General features: G+C 50.2%; 6 protein-coding genes across 6 annotated transcripts; 3 read left to right on the top strand and 3 right to left on the bottom strand.

Moving 5' to 3' along the window:
- Positions 1–860: 860 nt before the first annotated feature.
- On the bottom strand, positions 861–1604 carry BDV14DRAFT_177408 (uncharacterized protein). The gene is made up of 3 exons (XM_073769409.1): positions 1389–1604; positions 1277–1336; positions 861–1221 (listed from the first exon to the last, which is right to left on the bottom strand). Exons 1-3 carry the CDS (start codon positions 1549–1551, stop codon positions 869–871), a joined length of 576 nt encoding a protein of 191 aa, XP_073626008.1. The 5' UTR covers positions 1552–1604; the 3' UTR covers positions 861–868.
- Positions 1605–3062: 1458 nt separating this feature from the next.
- On the top strand, positions 3063–4984 carry BDV14DRAFT_210214 (Cupredoxin; the record flags this gene model as incomplete). The annotated part of the gene is made up of 2 exons (XM_073775840.1): positions 3063–4134; positions 4185–4984. 2 exons carry the CDS (start codon positions 3063–3065, stop codon positions 4982–4984), a joined length of 1872 nt encoding a protein of 623 aa, XP_073626009.1.
- A 268-nt stretch (positions 4985–5252) lies between these two features.
- BDV14DRAFT_202295 (uncharacterized protein) lies at positions 5253–5783 on the bottom strand (the record flags this gene model as incomplete). Its single annotated transcript, XM_073773986.1, has 1 exon — positions 5253–5783. The coding sequence occupies one exon, from the start codon at positions 5781–5783 to the stop codon at positions 5253–5255; it is 531 nt and encodes a 176-aa protein (XP_073626010.1).
- A 962-nt stretch (positions 5784–6745) lies between these two features.
- On the top strand, positions 6746–7451 carry BDV14DRAFT_177409 (DUF3140 domain-containing protein). Its single transcript, XM_073769410.1, has 3 exons — positions 6746–6865; positions 6947–7069; positions 7162–7451. Exons 1-3 carry the CDS (start codon positions 6762–6764, stop codon positions 7361–7363), a joined length of 429 nt encoding a protein of 142 aa, XP_073626011.1. The 5' UTR covers positions 6746–6761; the 3' UTR covers positions 7364–7451.
- A 12-nt stretch (positions 7452–7463) lies between these two features.
- On the bottom strand, positions 7464–8905 carry BDV14DRAFT_202297 (putative integral membrane protein Pth11-like; the record flags this gene model as incomplete). The annotated part of the gene is made up of 4 exons (XM_073773987.1): positions 7464–8016; positions 8085–8461; positions 8532–8599; positions 8668–8905. The coding sequence occupies 4 exons, from the start codon at positions 8903–8905 to the stop codon at positions 7464–7466; spliced, it is 1236 nt and encodes a 411-aa protein (XP_073626012.1).
- A 1226-nt stretch (positions 8906–10131) lies between these two features.
- Positions 10132–12171, top strand: BDV14DRAFT_202298 (flavin-containing monooxygenase; the record flags this gene model as incomplete). The annotated part of the gene is made up of 7 exons (XM_073773988.1): positions 10132–10373; positions 10448–10461; positions 10514–10769; positions 10822–10890; positions 10943–11740; positions 11800–11972; positions 12041–12171. The coding sequence occupies 7 exons, from the start codon at positions 10132–10134 to the stop codon at positions 12169–12171; spliced, it is 1683 nt and encodes a 560-aa protein (XP_073626013.1).
- Positions 12172–12173: the final 2 nt, after the last annotated feature.

Here is a 12173-nt window from a genome sequence, read left to right on the forward strand (position 1 = left end):
GCTTCCAATTGTGACAACGAGATCCTTCTAGCTACTGCAATCTAATTCTAATCTCAAACTAATTTGGCGCTGTTCTTAATCGGCCTGCTATAGTGTTGATTTGACTCACTACCCCAGTCCAACCAATCGCTCGGATATTCCGACCATAAGTCCTGCCTTACAGTCCCAGTTCCAGTCCAGCTATCGTCATGCAGCCAGAGCGCTAAATAAGCTACCATAGCTATCTTAGCTAAGAATAATTATCCCAGCCCAATCCCGACCCAGCATATTGGGCGCCACATGGGACTGGTAGGGCTCTGATGCCCTAAGCGCGCCAATACACGTCCTGCCCACTCGGGAGACAACTGCAGTGCGAATCCTTGTGCAAGGGTCCCGGCTTGCCTTCCGAGTCCCGAGCGTGAGATGGAAAAAGAAAAGAGATAGCTGATGGCTTTCCATCAGTCAAAGTCGAGGGGTTGATACAGTGGCCGGCTGCAGGATTTGACCTGTCGATGTGGTGAGGGTTTCGGGTTGAAACGAGATGATCTGGAAGGGTGAGGTTTCTTTGTTTTTGTTCCTACAGTCTGTTTTACATTCTCTGAGGCGATGGCGAATAATCTGGTAGGGGAGGGAAGATGGATTCTAGGAAAGTACAACGCTATCGGGTCACTGTACACTGTACACTGTACATTTCTTCGCCTTCACTAACCAACTATGACAACTACCTAACACACAAGCTACTGCACCTCCAGCGAGCCTTTCCATCCTTCACCCCCAAACTCGCCACCTGCATCTTATCGCACCTTCGCACTTCCACCCCTACCCTACCCTACCCAACCGCTCCCCATCACCCCCATCTCCAAAACAAAAAAAAAAAAAACCACCACAATCAAAGGACACTCTCTGTAGCAGGCGCAATAGTCCTCAACGTAACCAAAATATCGCTTGACGCAACAGCACTCCAAACCAACCCATAAATCCCCTCCGTATCAGTCGGCACAGCGTAAAAGTTCCCCGAATGGTCGCCGCTCAATAGAACATAGTTGCCGTAGATGTCGAAGGAGGTAGCTTCGTCTGTTGAAAGTAGATTGTTCGTTGGTTCCTGGAACGAGACGTTTTCGCCGGATGCGTCGGCCGCGGGCAGGGTGAAGACTACGTCGTCGAAGGGGGCGTCGGCGAAGTTGTCGTTTGTTGTGTTTGGGTGGGCGATCCAGGTGTTTGGGGAGGTGGAGGAGACGGTGACTTGGATTGGAATTGTTAGGAGATATCCATTTTGATTGGGGGTAGGGTTACGCACAGTAAACTGGCTGAGCGACTTGGGCGTTGGAGAGGGATGCATCGCCGATTCGGGCGACTCCTAGTAGCTATCAGTATCTGCCTGTGAAAGTACCACTGGAAGGAGGACTTACCATCCGCGTAAAAGATAGGAAGCCCACTTATCCCCTCGCCATAGGCGTAGATGTTGAAAGTGTCATCGGTAACCGGACCTTGACGCTTCTCAACAACAGGATGGGCGTGGATAGCAAGGGCAGTGCAAGAGACTGCGAACAGAAGGAGAGAACGAACGAACATGTTGGTACAGATTCTCCAGTAAGTCAGACTTAGGCTCAGAGGTAAAGAGAGAGATATGCGTGGCTGATATTTTATGGCGCAGAGGGAGCGTAAAAGGGGCGGGGCTTGCAAGTATGTAGCTGCCTGGCAAATAGCGAGGGCTGGAGGAGTACGTGGACTGCAGCTGTCAAGACCAGTTGTATAACCATATATGATGCCATGCCGAGACCTCATCTCAGGCGCCCTGGCATTGGCATTCGCAAAACACGAAAGCACTCCTTTCACACTCGTCAACTCGACACTCCTGCAATCTTACTTCCCTTCCCCCATTACTCTAACCCCAATCTTTTCACTAACGTCCCGGAGCAAACAAGACATGGCAGGACGGTCTAAGCGCTGGTCTTCTGCATGGTCATGCACGCTCTGTATCCACCAACACGAGGAAGAACCACTGGACAAGTCAACACGAGTTGCTTGCTTTTTAGGATCCCCCGAGACATAGCCAATTATTAATAATCTCTTAGACGAACAATGACATCGATGAGCCGCGCCATGTTATCCTTTAACCCTGTACCCTGCAAAAGCCACGCGCTGACATGCGTCATGATTTCATCCTATCGGGCCTAACTAGGGCTAGGCGTCTACCGACCATAATTGGCAACGAAATCGACAATCCATCTGAGACATGCATGGCATACCGACTAACCAACTAGACTACATGACAAACTAACTTATCGACACCCCGTATCTGTACGCATGGGTTCGTTTAGTTTGTTTTCCCATTCAGCCCCATCGGCCGGGTCGCGAACCCTATCGCTCATTGGAACAGACGGGCTACGTCTTGCGCCGCCATTCGCTTGCGTTCCCTGGTCCAGCCCTGTCGGATGACCGATGGGGGTAGGTCCCAGTCTCTGGTTTGCACTCGCAGACTCCCGAGTACCCTGTCATAGCTGATATCTCGATCGCCCGATCAGCCGGGCTGTGAAACAGGATTGGTTTGATTGGTGGATACGGGCGAGATATTAACATGGACATGGACAGGGTGAGTCGGTGAGCGCCGGTACCATAGCTGTACTGTATGACTTGGATGCACCATGCACCCTGCCCTGCAGCTAGTCCGGTAGTAAGAGCACAGTGCCGAAATTAGATCTCTGGGTTCAGATGCTGTCGGCAGTGTACGGGCGTCTAGTCTAGTTTTGGTGGCGGCTTCGTGTTCTGCGCAGTGGACGCCTGGTTGCCCTGAGCGCGTGGTATACTGCATCTGGAATGTGTGCTTGATGGCCTGGTTAGGCGGCGCCAGGCTGGCCCTACGGCTGATGGCTGATGGTGGGTGTGCGGTTGTTAGGGTGTGCCTTGATGGTGGTGGAGGCTGTGGTATAAGTCACCGTCATCCTCGACTGTAGCTAAGGTATCTTTCTCAGTCAGTGTGTTCGAATCATTTCCAAGTTACGATATTAATTGAGTTCGATTTTTGTCTAGCTTTGTCTTGTCTTGTCTTGTCTTGTACAACATTCACTCGTTTGACTGGCACCATGCTGCTTTCTTCCTTATTATTTCTTATATATGCACTGGCTGCATCTGCCACTTGGATTTTTAGTCATGACTATGATCCCTTTGATTACTCCTTGCTTGAACGGAGGGGATTGGAACGGAGGCAGGACGCTACCGTAGCTGGTGGACGTCCTGGTGGTAACCACAAGCCAACTACGACCACGACCAAGTCAAGCACTACACTTATTCCAACCCATACCACCACCAAGACACCGAGTTCCTCGCCAACACCATCACCCACTGGGAAGCCATGTGCCGGTAACACTCCAGATGACAGACGGAGCTGGTGTGACTATGACATCGACACCAACTACCACGACATCATCCCAGACACTGGCGTCACCAGGGAGTACTGGCTTGAGATTGACGAGATCACTGCCTCGCCAGATGGCTACCCTAGGCCTGCCATGGCCATCAACGGGACCATCCCGGGCCCGACACTCTTTGCTGACTGGGGTGACTGGGTTGTTATCCATGTCAGAAACCTCCTCCATGAGACTCTGAACGGTACCAGCATCCACTGGCACGGTATCCGTCAGCTCAACACAAACATGGATGATGGGGTCGTCTCTATTACCCAGTGCCCAATTACGCCAGAGCACGAGTACACCTACCGATGGCGTGCCCAGCAGTACGGCACGTCCTGGTACCATTCCCACATTGCCTTGCAGGCTTGGGACGGTGTTGCGGGTGCATTTGTTATTAATGGCCCTGCGACTGAAAACTACGATGTTGATGCAGGGACTTTGTTCTTGAACGACTGGCCGCATCAGACTGCTGACGAGCTGTTCTGGCCTGCCCAGCTTACAGGACCTCCCATGTTGAACAACTCCCTTATTAACGGGACAAATGTCTATGGCGAAGGCGACGAGCAGACGGGTGAGCGGTTTACGATGCAGGTTGAGGCAGACACTTCCTACCGTCTCCGTCTCATCAATGGAGCTCTCGACACCCACTACAAGTTCATGATTGACAACCACACTCTAACCGTCATCGCCATGGACCTCGTCCCAATTGAGCCGTACACCACCAACTTCGTTGACATAGGAATGGGTGAGTTTCCTCTCTCTTAAAATAAGATGAAAGCCTACTAACACCACCAGGCCAACGCTACGACGTAATCGTCAACGCCGACAAATCTTCTCTAGCTGACTCCTTCTGGCTGCGCTCAATCCCCCAACAAGCCTGCTCAGACATCGAATTCCCCGACGACATCAAAGGGATCTTTCACTACAGCCCATCGCCCACAGAACCAACAACATCCCCCTGGCCCTTCGACGACGGGTGTCCAGACGAACCATACGAGTCTCTTATCCCACACGTCCCCCGCAACGCCGAATCCCCAGATTATACAAACAACGCCCTCGCATCAACAAAGTACAACGACGACGGGTACTTCAGATGGTACCTAAACAGCACAACGATGGAAGTCTACTGGGAGAACCCAACACTTCTTCAAATCTCGCAAAACGATACATCTTTTGAAGAATCAGAGGCCGTCATTGAGTTACCAAATGCAAACGAATGGGTCTACCTAATCATCAACACGACAATGGCCATCTCGCACCCAATCCACCTACACGGTCACGACTTCTTCGTTCTCGCGCAGGGAACAAATCCCTGGGACGGCACGGTGAAGACGCAGAATCCACCGCGAAGGGATACCGCTGTGTTACCGGGGAACGGGTATCTCGTTATGGCGTGGGAGACGGATAACCCCGGTGCTTGGCTTATGCATTGTCATATTGGGTGGCATACCACTGAGGGCTTTGCGTTGCAGTTTGTGGAAAGAATTGATGAGATTCATGGGACTTATGATCGGGAGACGCTGCAGCATACTTGTGCGCTTTGGTCCGGTTATGATGAGGAGTGGGATGTTGAGCAGCATGATTCGGGGATTTAGGGGTATACTTGTCTCTGTGGTGATGAGGCGGTTGGGATGGATGAGACAAAACTGTTATTAAAATCGATATGTATTTGTTCTTCCGTTCTGGAGTTTATCTTTTCATGTATGGGTATGAAGATAATGCATTGTATTGCGTGGTATACAGACTCTGTCCCTGTTCAATCGGAAATATGAAATCCCAAACCTGCATGAATAAAACAGTCATGAAATTATACCTTATTCATTGCATCTTTGAACCAATCGTAACCCGTACGAATACGGTTATTCAACATTTCATCCCCTTTTCCTCCCTATACCGCTGAATTCCCTGAACAAGCACCGTCGAGATCAAAATCCTCTCCTTATCATCCCCAAACTTATCCTCAACATCGTCAAAAACCTCATAAACGCCCAACAAACGCCTATGAATCTCCCTAAGCGCCCCAATAACACCATCCAAATCACGCTCCTCGCCCCCTCCCCCTGATGGTGCAGACTTTCCCCCCTCACAGCAATCAACAACAACATCAATACACCCCTCCACAGTCCCACAAAGCTCCTCCAAACACCTAAGCAACGTAAATCTAATTTTTGAATCTCGAAGCCGCGTATCAAGAGAACTGGACCCGGACTCCCGAATCCCAAGCTGGTAAGAGCGAAATGTGAAGCGCGCTATTGCGTCGCGGAGGGATGTCCCGTGGGGGGCGTCGAATAGATCTTTCGTTTCTAGGGATAATGTGGCGAGGAGGTCGTTGAATGCTTCGTGGCATTCGCGGTAGATGAGGTGGATTGGGAAGGGGCGGTTGAGGTAGTCCATTTCATATGGTTCTTTGAAGTATAGGGGTAGGAATAAACAAGATAGGGGGTAGGTAGAGAGTTGGCAGGGGTACTAACGGTGGTTGAGTAGGTACACAGTATGGTCTGGTAGATTAGCAGGGAACAACAGGACAGAACGCTTGCAATGCAAGGCAGATAAATTCCCTGCGGGGTCTCTTTTAGGTGGCTTTCGGCATGCTTTATCTTTGTCCTGTGTCTTTTATAGGTGATTATCTTGGTTGGGCTTAACGGAGTGTTTTCATGGCGCGCATTCACGGTTCTTTGTGAATTGCGCTTTGTTGGCTGCAAGGGAATTAGTCCCTATACAGACTACTGGATGACCATTCATGGATAAAACTGAATGTTAAATCTTATGAATTTGGTATGAATAAAATATTCTGGGATCTCTTGTCGTCTAGGCCAATTTATATACGTATCTTTGTATAGTTTGTTAGGCCCCTAAACTCTGTGCAGCGCCAAAAATAGCTGCAATACATAAAAGATAGGCTCTAGAGTCCAAAGTACAGACGGTCCCTACAAGAACTATCTTCCATCCTCTCAAACCGGCCCAGATAATACTGTGCGACTAAGCTCTCCCTACGGCCCTATTCCCAACTATGCATTGTCGGCGAAACTGGATTATCAAGCATCCTATGGTGTCCTCGTGTATACCCTCACCGTTGGCGCTTTTTTCTCATTGTCGTCTTTGTCTTGTTCTTTCCTTGCGGTAACATCAAAACCCATACTATCTATTACTTACTTTGTTTTGAATACTAATGCATACTTGTCCTTGTTCCAATCTCCATACGTGCCTCTGACCTTATCCTGACGTGCACACTTCACAGATCACCGCGATCCAACCCATCGGTTCCATCCGATCCGATCCATCAGATCGAGGTCATGACGTCAGCAGTCCTATACCTATAAATTACTTTCACCTCACCTTCCCCTTCACTGCAATCACACCAAATATCGCTGAATGCAAAGACTTCTCCGCCCATACCTACGCTACACCCACCTCCCTCGAATTCAACCACGCCTTCAAGCCCGCACAATGGTGAAAGATAGCAGTACCGTCATTGAGTACGTCCTTCTTTTGATAACCACATGACATTTCGAACCCTAAGAAACACCGACACTGATAGGTAACTGACTGGTGTACAGCGAATTCAACGGCCTCGTCAACATGAGCGCCAACGAACTCCGCGACTGGCTTAAGGAAGAACAATCTACGTCCTCGGGGTGGCAGAATGAGGGTGGGTCGGGCGAGACGATTGGGCATGAAAGGTGCGTCCCTACACAGCTTCCACAACCTTCACCTATGCACCCTGGTAGTACTAGAACTGGTTCTAACGTGCGTTTCTTTATTTGTCATGCAGCGGCCGCAAAATCGTCTCCATCCTCGAACATAACCCCTCCAAGGACCCGAGCGGGTACTCGGACGAAGACATCGACCATATGCGGCGCGTTGTGAGTTATTGTAAGCGGCACTTGGCGCAGGAGGAGAAGGCGAAGCAGGATACCGGGAGTAAGAGTTATCGGAGTTTGAAGAATTGGGGGCATGATGCGCTGAAGGAGTAAATGGTTCTTTTATCTTCTGTTTTCTGGGGACCAGTGTATGATATGTCTAGTTTAGTCTAAGATCTGTATGGATATTTCTACGACTGCCAAGTATGTACAGTTACTTGTGCTCCTCTTTCCATTGAAAGTCGCTTTTGATGTGGATGGCCATGCCTTTGCTGTCTCTTTCATTTTTTGGCCCTTCTGTGCTGTCGCGGTGGCTGGTTTCTCTAGTTTGAGTTCGGAGATCGTCCATTTCGACGTGTGCTGCTGCGGTTGTAGTCGTCAAGAGCGCTTCATCTCCATCGGGTCGGAGGTCCAGCGCCCCTGGATAACCCAGATTCGTCGTCTCTCCGTTCCCGATTCCTCCATCTCCCAGCCTACCGAATCCCAGTCCCCTGCCGCGCCGGGGTCTCTCTCTACCTCTCTGTCGACTCTCACTCTCTCCAAGCTGAGAACTCTCGCCTAGCCTCCCCCTCGCTAGCGAAGACCCTAAAACCTTCTTTAAGGTCCGCCTGATCAACGGCTGAAGCGTCGGTAAACAGGCGCAGAGAATCCCGATGCATGGCTCCACGGAGGACCAGACATATACGTCGCCCATGATCCAGGTGACGTCGAGATTATGCTTTAGCGGAACCATAGAGTAGATGCGGATTAGGGAGGCAACGCATACGCTATTTCGTTGTTAGTCACGGACTGGGATAGAGTATCAGGGAAAGCATTCTAGGGATAGGTAACATACAACCCGCCCAGTAAAAAGATACCAGTTATCAACCCCTTCGTAACCCTCCTCATTTGCAACCCCCAAACAAGCGGTATGGGAACAACGAGAATCAAGAGATCCGTCGCGACATTCGCAGATGCATTTCCGAGATAGAACGGGTAGAGATCAAAGCGACAGTATCCTCCCTCTGGATGAGAGTACTGCGTCCAGTAGTACGATGGTGGTTGACAGCAGGAGGAGAAAGCGATTGTGCATGCGATGAAGTAGCCCATCGTCAAAAATGCGCAGAGCCACATTATGCGAGTCATGCCGAAGATGCGCCGGTAGAATGTTATGATCGACAGCTTTATGAGTGGAATGGCCCAGACGTAGATTAGGACATAGGCAAAGTGTGTCTTTTGCCGTTTATATCATGTTAGTGATGAGGTTTTGGTGGGAGGGCTAGGGAAGGGTATGGCGACCGACCTGGTTGACGCGAGTAATATGATCCATTGATACAACCCAGACGTGTTTACCTAGTCCATATTTTCCACCTGGGTGTCCTCGTTAATGATCTTGCAGAAATAGCAAGAACCGGGTATTTGTATGGTAGTAAACTTACCCACAATCGTACAAGCAAGAATTGCATACGTCGGCACCAGCGACGCAACAATAAACCAGTCGTCCATTTCAAACCGGATCTTTTGTATCCTAGCTCTTGTGGTCATTCGCAGAATAACAGCGACCGTAGCAAGAACCGTCAATGCGATTGTAACGGCATTGTTTCTAGCCGTGTGGCTCTCAGACAGGTCAATGCCTGGGGGCGGGTCACCGAACGGACTAGGACTGGAGGACGACATCGAGATTCGCTCAGCGGATACTAGAGGAAGCCATGAAATGGCAATATGGAACCACACAGTCAAGCCAAATTCAAAAGAAAGGGAAGTTCAAACCGGAAAACAATCACAAGAAAAGACAAAGAAAGCCATTGTGCGGCGCCCATCTCTGCCATATTTGCGCATCAAAAAAGCAAAACCAAAAACGTGCTGGCAACCAAGTCTCTGTCACCCTTCAAGCAGGGGTGTATTCCAGTTTGCGCCCCCAAGGTGCAGCGCCAGGATCTCAGGAAGATGGCCGCTCCACTATGGCTTAGGGGCGTTATTGGTGGACAGTGGAAGAGCTCCATCGGACCGTGCCGATATGAGCGGATTTGGAGGGGACATCGGGATATCCCCAAGGGATTACAGGTTTAGATTGGGGCGTGTGATTGCAGGATGCACTAAATTGTGGACCTCGTACGCACGAGTCACTTGTAGGGTAGTGCGGTGCCAGTAGTGTGTGCCGTGTGCGGTCGGTGCTGCTTGGGCCTGGGGCGGAAATCAGGATGCAGGTACGCTCTTCCTTGAGAGCTTATAGCTAGGATTCATAGGCGTAAGTACTGTTTTCGAAGGGACAGAGGGCTAAACAACTACCATAATCTTTTACCAGCAATTGTCAGGTGACCTCGCTCGGTGGCTCTTTCCCTTAGGGCACGATGCCCTGACTTGACATTCAATTGTCCCCCAGCGCTTTCCTGTCTTATCGGCCAAACAAATGACTCTCAATTCCAGCCATTTGCAATTGAGTGAGCCGCCTTCTACCGACACTTATCTCAATCGTTCAGGGCGTATATGAACCCCACCATATCGGAAACGCACCGGCAAAATTACGTAGACCTCCACCAGAGATACGAACCGCGTTGGCCCCAGCTCCGCCCATTTAGAGCCCCAACGGACTCATATAAATGACTCGCAAACCAGGGACGGGCCAACAGCAACGGAAAAGCGACCGCCCGCACTAGGCTCGGTTGCTGACACCGGCAGAGGCGCTAGATAAGTCCAGATTTCCACATCAGACGATTGACAGCTGGGGCGTGAGGGGTTGGTTTCACCCTCGGGGAGATCAGTCAATGGATCATGCTAGGAAAGAGTCCAGGGGGCACTTGACCATGGTTCATTGCGACCTGAGGACGCCTATATACCGGGTTCCCCCTCGACCCCTATAGATTCTGCTTTCACTCTCACCTCAATTTTGAAGAGTCGATAAAATGCCTTCCAATGAAGGACCTAATCCCACCGGAAATGATGATTTCGCCATCGACACTTCTTTATTCGCGTTTACCCCCCGCAAGCTACGCGTTGTGTGCATCGGCGCTGGTTTCTCGGGGCTAACCACAGCATACAAACTCAAGCACGAGCGCCCGCTCGATTTCGTTGACTTTACCATCTACGAGAAGAATTGCGAGGTTGGTGGGACGTGGTTCGAGAACGTTTATCCGGGCGTTGGCTGGTGGGTTCTCCTTTACGGCTTTGGAATGAACTAGGTAGGAAAGTTGTTTGCTGATCATCGGGATTGAATTATAGTGATATTCCCATTCGTATGTGTCTCCATGTCCTTCAAACCAGGACTATACTAATAGTTTCGGGCAGATAGTTATATCTTCCCCTTTGCGACGAATCCGAACTGGTCGCAGTGCTACGCCAAAGGTCCTGAGATCCAGCAGTACATTGTTGACACAACGGAAAGGTTTGGACTGCGCGAGAAAATCCAGTTCAATAGCAAAGTCACCAGTGCCATCTGGAATGAGGATGAAGGGAAATGGGATCTTACGGTTCAGCGGGACGGAGATGGTGAGGTTATGAAAGACCGCGCGGATGTCCTTCTGAACGGAGGTGGGATCTTAAAGTGCGTCTCTTTCCTTGATAACCAACTATTTTCGCAGCTTACACAATTACAGTAACTGGAGTATGCCCAAGATTGAAGGCCTAGACAGCTTCGAAGGGAAAGTGCTGCACACGGCGAAATGGTATCTCTTTCTCCATCGACCCATTCATTTTAACGCACTCTAACAAACTAAGGGACACAACCTACGACACCACAAACAAACGCATTGCCGTTATCGGTAACGGTTCTTCCGGCCTACAAGTAATCCCCGCCATACAACCCACAGCAGCACGCATAACAAACTACATCCGGCATCCAACCTGGGTATCCACAAACCTAGCCGGTGACATAACAAAAGACCACATGGGCACAAACTTCTCCTATACAGACGAAGAAAAGAAGCTCTACGCCGAGGACCCCGCCGCCTTCCTCGAGTACAGGAAGTACGTCGAGCGCAGCGTGAACAGCGTCTACCAGCTCATGATAAGCGGGAGTGCCGAGAACGACTTCCTATATAGCCTCGTCAACACAGTCATGCGAACTAGACTATCGAAGAACCCACATCTCATTGATAAATTGATTCCAGATTACGAGATCGGATGTCGCAGACTTAGTCCTGGCGACGGTTACCTAGAGGCCATGCAGTCCGACAACGCCTCATTCATCTTCGACCCAATTGCTCGAATCACACCAAAGGGCATCCTAACATCCGCAGGGGAAGAAGAATATGACCTCATAGTGTGCGCAACAGGCTTCAACACCTCATTCATCCCACCCTTCACGTTCACCGGCCGTGACGGGCGCAAATTAAGCGAGGAATGGAAAGATGTTCCAAAGGCGTACTTCTCCATGTGTGCCGCTGGATTCCCAAATTATTTCGTCTTTTCGGGCCCGAATGCCCCCATTGGACATGGGAGTGTCCCTGCCATGCTGGGGTGGTCGGCGGATTACATGCTGGATTGGGTGGAGAAGATTGCGAAGGAGGATATCAAGTGCGATCACCACAAACATGCACCTTCTTCTGCATGGCTTTGACTAACATTTTGAATAGATCCATCGTCGTAAAGGACTCCATAGTCGACCTATTCAACCGCTACGCAGCCGAGAACCTCAAGCGGAATGTTTGGAGTAAGGGGTGCACGGCATGGTACAGCAAGAAGAATAAGCCGGGCGAGAGTAATACCGTTACGGCGATGTATCCGGGGAGTGCGCTGCATTATAAAGGTGCGTCACTCAAGTCCACAGCACCTTTCAGTGGTTTGTTTCTGGGGACGCTGTGCTAATTGTAGCAGAATACATCAAGACAATCCGCGGCGAACACTTCGATATTCGGTATAACACGACGAACCCATTTAGATTTCTGGGGAACGGGGAGTTGTTTATGGAGAGGAATGGAGGGGATTTGGCTTATTATTTGGAATAAGC

This window comes from Aspergillus stella-maris (genome assembly GCF_047715825.1).
Source record: "Aspergillus stella-maris strain CBS 113639 unplaced genomic scaffold BDV14scaffold_45, whole genome shotgun sequence".
NCBI lineage: Eukaryota > Fungi > Ascomycota > Eurotiomycetes > Eurotiales > Aspergillaceae > Aspergillus > Aspergillus stella-maris.